This window comes from Plectropomus leopardus, unplaced genomic scaffold (genome assembly GCF_008729295.1).
Source record: "Plectropomus leopardus isolate mb unplaced genomic scaffold, YSFRI_Pleo_2.0 unplaced_scaffold13731, whole genome shotgun sequence".
NCBI classification, from domain to species: domain Eukaryota; kingdom Metazoa; phylum Chordata; class Actinopteri; order Perciformes; family Serranidae; genus Plectropomus; species Plectropomus leopardus.
In genome coordinates this window covers 1-4,151 of record NW_024614649.1, presented here as the reverse complement: position 1 = coordinate 4,151, position 4,151 = coordinate 1, and the positions used below count along the sequence as shown (strand labels likewise).

At 49.0% G+C, this 4,151-nt stretch overlaps 1 protein-coding gene across 1 annotated transcript; it reads right to left on the bottom strand.

The window, feature by feature from the left end:
- Window positions 1–533: 533 nt before the first annotated feature.
- On the bottom strand, window positions 534–3,673 carry LOC121964027. The gene is made up of 2 exons (XM_042514259.1): window positions 2,030–3,673; window positions 534–1,140 (listed from the first exon to the last, which is right to left on the bottom strand). The coding sequence occupies exons 1-2, from the start codon at window positions 3,161–3,163 to the stop codon at window positions 877–879; spliced, it is 1,398 nt and encodes a 465-aa protein (XP_042370193.1). The 5' UTR covers window positions 3,164–3,673; the 3' UTR covers window positions 534–876.
- Between the last annotated feature and the right edge of the window lie 478 nt (window positions 3,674–4,151).

The following is a 4,151-nucleotide window of genomic DNA, read 5'->3' as shown; positions in this document are numbered from 1 at the left end:
TTGATTACTGTTGTTTTTAAGTAAATATTTGCTGTTGTTTTTTAACTTTTGTTTGTGTTTTTTTACCTTCCACCAATGACATTTTGTAGTACATTGTGCAATGACAAAGTATTCTATTGTATTCTATTTCACAGTGTGGCTGATAGTTAACATACCAATCTGAGCCTGTAAACGCCAAAATTAAGCACTTTCAGTGGCCTCTGACGGTGCAAAAAAGCCCTGAGTGGTTACTTTGAAGCCTGTTTCAGTGCTGCCAGCTGCCGCTCTCACTCAATACTGGACCAGTTTCAAAAAATGCTGTTCCCATTAATCAATAAGACACAAAAACACTGGAAAATAAGGTTCAAAATGACAAATACCAAAGTTACCCTTCACCCCGTCTCTGAGGCAGACTGGGATGACTGAGACAAATGCCAAATACGTAACAGAGTGAGACATCAGGTCAGTCAGCTGCAGTGTGAAGGCAAAAAATGCACACACGCACGCACGCACGCACGCACGCACGCACGCACACACACACACACACACAGAGTATGTCGCCTCAGTAAACTAAAGGGACAATGACGAAACAAACAAATTCAGTCCTAACAAACCAACCTGCAGTCGATCCTCCTCCGTCAGTCTGACGTCTTCAGTGCGATGGATCCTCTTCCGGTATGCACTCAGTTTATCCTTCTTCATTGAATCCAGTTTCCATGTTCATTTTTCGCAAAATCCCAGATTTATAAATCCATTTTACAAATCCTGAGGCAGCAGAGGACGTCAAAAATCTGAAAAATACTCCTCTAAATTTGCTCCTTGTTTGTTGTTTTCCGGAGTTATTACAAACACGTCCGGTATTCCGAAAAAATTGCTCTGTTTGATGGACTGAATGAATCAAAATCCCATTCGAGACTTCTTCTTCTTTGGCTGCGACGCCTGCGACGACTGCGACGCCTGCGATAGTCCCCATCGACCCTGTGAACTCTGGGAGAGGGACTGAGAGAAACCCGACCAGACGGAGGCGTCCTGGGACAGATCCACCCTGAGGCTCCTCTGAGAGACGGACTGGGAGCTGCGGAGTTGAGGGGACGCCGCAGGTCGAGGTGGCATGCCGCTCCCCTCCTCGAGGAAATAACCGTCATGCTGTGAGGGTTCATCCTACAAACAGTCAGAGAAAAAGTTAAAAGGCGAATGATAATTTTGTGTTTTCAAAGGATTTTGGATGATGACCATTTCCTCATAACTTCCCTAGTTTGACTGTTGGGGTTTCCAACTTTACATTTAAGGGGACCGACCGAGTTACCTATCGAGTGCTGATTTACTTTGAATTGATTAAATTTCAGTCCCCAAAAAACAAACTAGGGTTAAAGAGAAAAAGAGAGCAGGACAGCATCCCCCTCCCAAAATGTGCAAACAGAAATTGCAACTATAAAATACGCCGAATGGAAACGCGTCAATTTAAAAAAAACAAACAAAAAGCTCACATTTATTGCATAAAAGGTTTTTACGCTGGCATGAGGTGGCGCTCCAGGTGATCGAAAAAAGCCAGATTTTGCAAAACTGCAATATAAACACTTTTCGGGCTTTTCTAGGTCACATGACGCCATGTCTGCGTGCTCGTCAGTATGAACGGCTCCTTCATGATGCAGCAGGAGTTACAGTTAGGAGCTGTTACTGCATCACATAACTCTGAGAAAGTCGAGCGAATCATCCCCAAAGTTTTGAATCCACAGTTCCTCTGTGAAATCGTGGACTATCAGCTCCCAGAAACCCCTCACACGTGTTCGCTCGCATATATAAGGTGCTCGCGTTTATATTATACGCCTACGTCGCCTTTAACTGGACATAATGACGGTTAGTTTGGTGGCTGCAACAGAAATAAAGCTGCTGATGTTTTGAACATTCGTTGCCGTGGTTACTGGTTACTCTCAGTGGAAACACAGTCATGCAAGACCTGTTGCCGTGTAAACGGCCCCTAAATGTGACCGCTATTCAGCCGAGGGTCTGACCTACGTGACACGTGACTGCAGACAAACCTTCGTCTTACCTGAGATGCAAACAGGAAGCTGAGGTAGTCCTCGGCTGGACGCTTGCTCCTCTGATTGCCCGGTGGGGGGTCAGGTTTTGGCGTCTGGGACAGGACGAGGGCGCGGGAGCTGCTGGGCGTCTGCTGGTCATTTTGTTTACTTTTCACGCTCTGAGGTGTCGGTGTCGGCGTCGGCGTGGGAAGCGGAGTGGACGGGGCCGTGGCTCCTGGTGTCTCGCTCTCTGAAAAGCCGTCCAGCCGGGACAGTTTGTCTTCTGCGTCTGACACCGCCCCCTGACTCACCGCAGACGACCAGCCCGACAGATCGGAGACATCGTTCAGGTCTGACTGGTAGCTGACGGACGAGACGAAGCTCCCGGACAGCTCCAGGCGGCGGCCGGAGGCTCTCTTCGCCTCCTTCTCCCTCCTCCTCTTCCTCCTCAGAGCCTCCACCTTCTGCTCCGTGTTGAGCCCCAGATGGTCCACCCACCACGCCCGCCACGCCTCCTCCCCCTGCCAGGAGACTGTCAGGCGGTTGCTGATCTGATCCGTCCAGACGTCTGTGTCCACCCTGTCCGGCACCGCGACCACATCCTGAGCCCCGAGGGACGCGGAGGCGGTGCTGTGGACCAGCATCGAGCGCTCGGTCATGCACGCCCTCAGATCGCGCCTCAGGCTCTGCACGCGCTCCTCCTCCGAATCTCTCGCTCTGTCGTCACACAGGCGGACGAGGTGTCTGCTGTCAACCGTGAGGTGCCGCTGGCGCTGTGGGCGGGGCTTTTTTCCTCGACTCTTTCGCATCAGTTTCTGGAGCCAGTGTTTCCACGTGACGAGAGCGCCGTCGCTGAGCTTCACCGGAGCCTCGGCGGGACCTGAGCTGACGTTTTCCTCAGGATTATTTAACTCTGCATCGTTCACAGCTTCGGCCTGTCCGCCCTCTCCCTCCGGCTCGAGCTCATCGTTGACGACCACCTGCAGCCCGGCCTGCTTCAGGTGCCGAGCTCTCCCTCCGGACTCTGAATCCTTGGAAGAGTCGGAGTCGGTGCTCCGCGCTCTTTGTTCCCTCTCCGGTGTTTCAGCCACAAACCTCTGCGTGGTCGGAGCCTGAGTCGGCCCGATGACGTCCTCGTCGCTCGACGTGTCCGAGACGACCATCTGAGAACGCAGCTGTTTGGCTGTTTTTCTCCCCGAAGTCGAGGCTTCTTCAGAAGTCCGTTTTGTTGGAAGTTCGTCGTCTGCAGCCGGAGGTCCGGAGGCGTCCGGCTGATCCGGCTCGAGGATCTGGTAGAAAATATCTCCGGCTTCCGTCAGCTGAAGGATACAGATACACTCGTGTCCGCCTGCTTCTCCTCCTCCTCTCGTCTGGATATAAGTCAGACCTGAAAACAAAAACGTTCGGCCATATCACATTTTATAATCTGTGAATTCATCTACTTTAGTTAGTCTTTAATTTGTCTCTTAATTTATGCTTTTGTTCAGTCTTGATGGTGTTTAATTCTAATATAACTACTATTATTTCTGTGTTTACTGCTAACAGTCTTTGAAATACATTTGCTCTCATTGGTCGGGGTTGTTATTGTTATTTTTGTTTTGAATTGTTTCTCTTTTGTTTAATTCTACTTTAAATTTTGTCTGTCCAGGCCAAAAATAGGCATCTTTAGCCCCAAAAACTCTAACTCTGAGTGGTAATTTAAGCAAGAATACTCAACTTGCCCATTTATGTTTCTAGGATTTAGGAAGTTCCTCGGATTTGAGGGCATTTCTCAGACTTTAGGACCTTTCACAGATTTTGGTTTTTTTTTTCTCAGTTTTTTGGTCATCTGGGACTCAGCTAGAACTTCTGTCCGGGATCCTCCAATGGCACTTTTTCATCGCATTTTTACTGTGAATTAGGAAATGGGTTGGGGGGGGCTTGGCACCCTCTGGGGTATCACTGCCACAGTGCATGGAGAGGCACAAAACTGAGCTTGTTTATCAAAATGTTTTTGATAAAAACATGCAAAAGTTCATCGGATGTTCCTAAAGAATAACTCATATTAACCACCAACATCTTTTCCTGTCCCCCCATTAAAGCAGTCTGAAAAAACAGTGTGTCTGTTACAGTCTGTCCACCACTGTGCACATTCAGAGCTCATGCTGCTCC

Bases quoted from the DNA above. Each gene is read 5' to 3' on its own strand.
- LOC121964027 (XM_042514259.1), bottom strand. From the start codon at position 3,163: ATGGTCGTCTCGGACACGTCGAGCGACGAGGACGTCATCGGGCCGACT. The intron at 1,141-2,029 runs GTAAGACGAAGG...GACTGTTTGTAG, and splicing joins GCTTCCTGTTTGCATCTCAG to GATGAACCCTCACAGCATGA.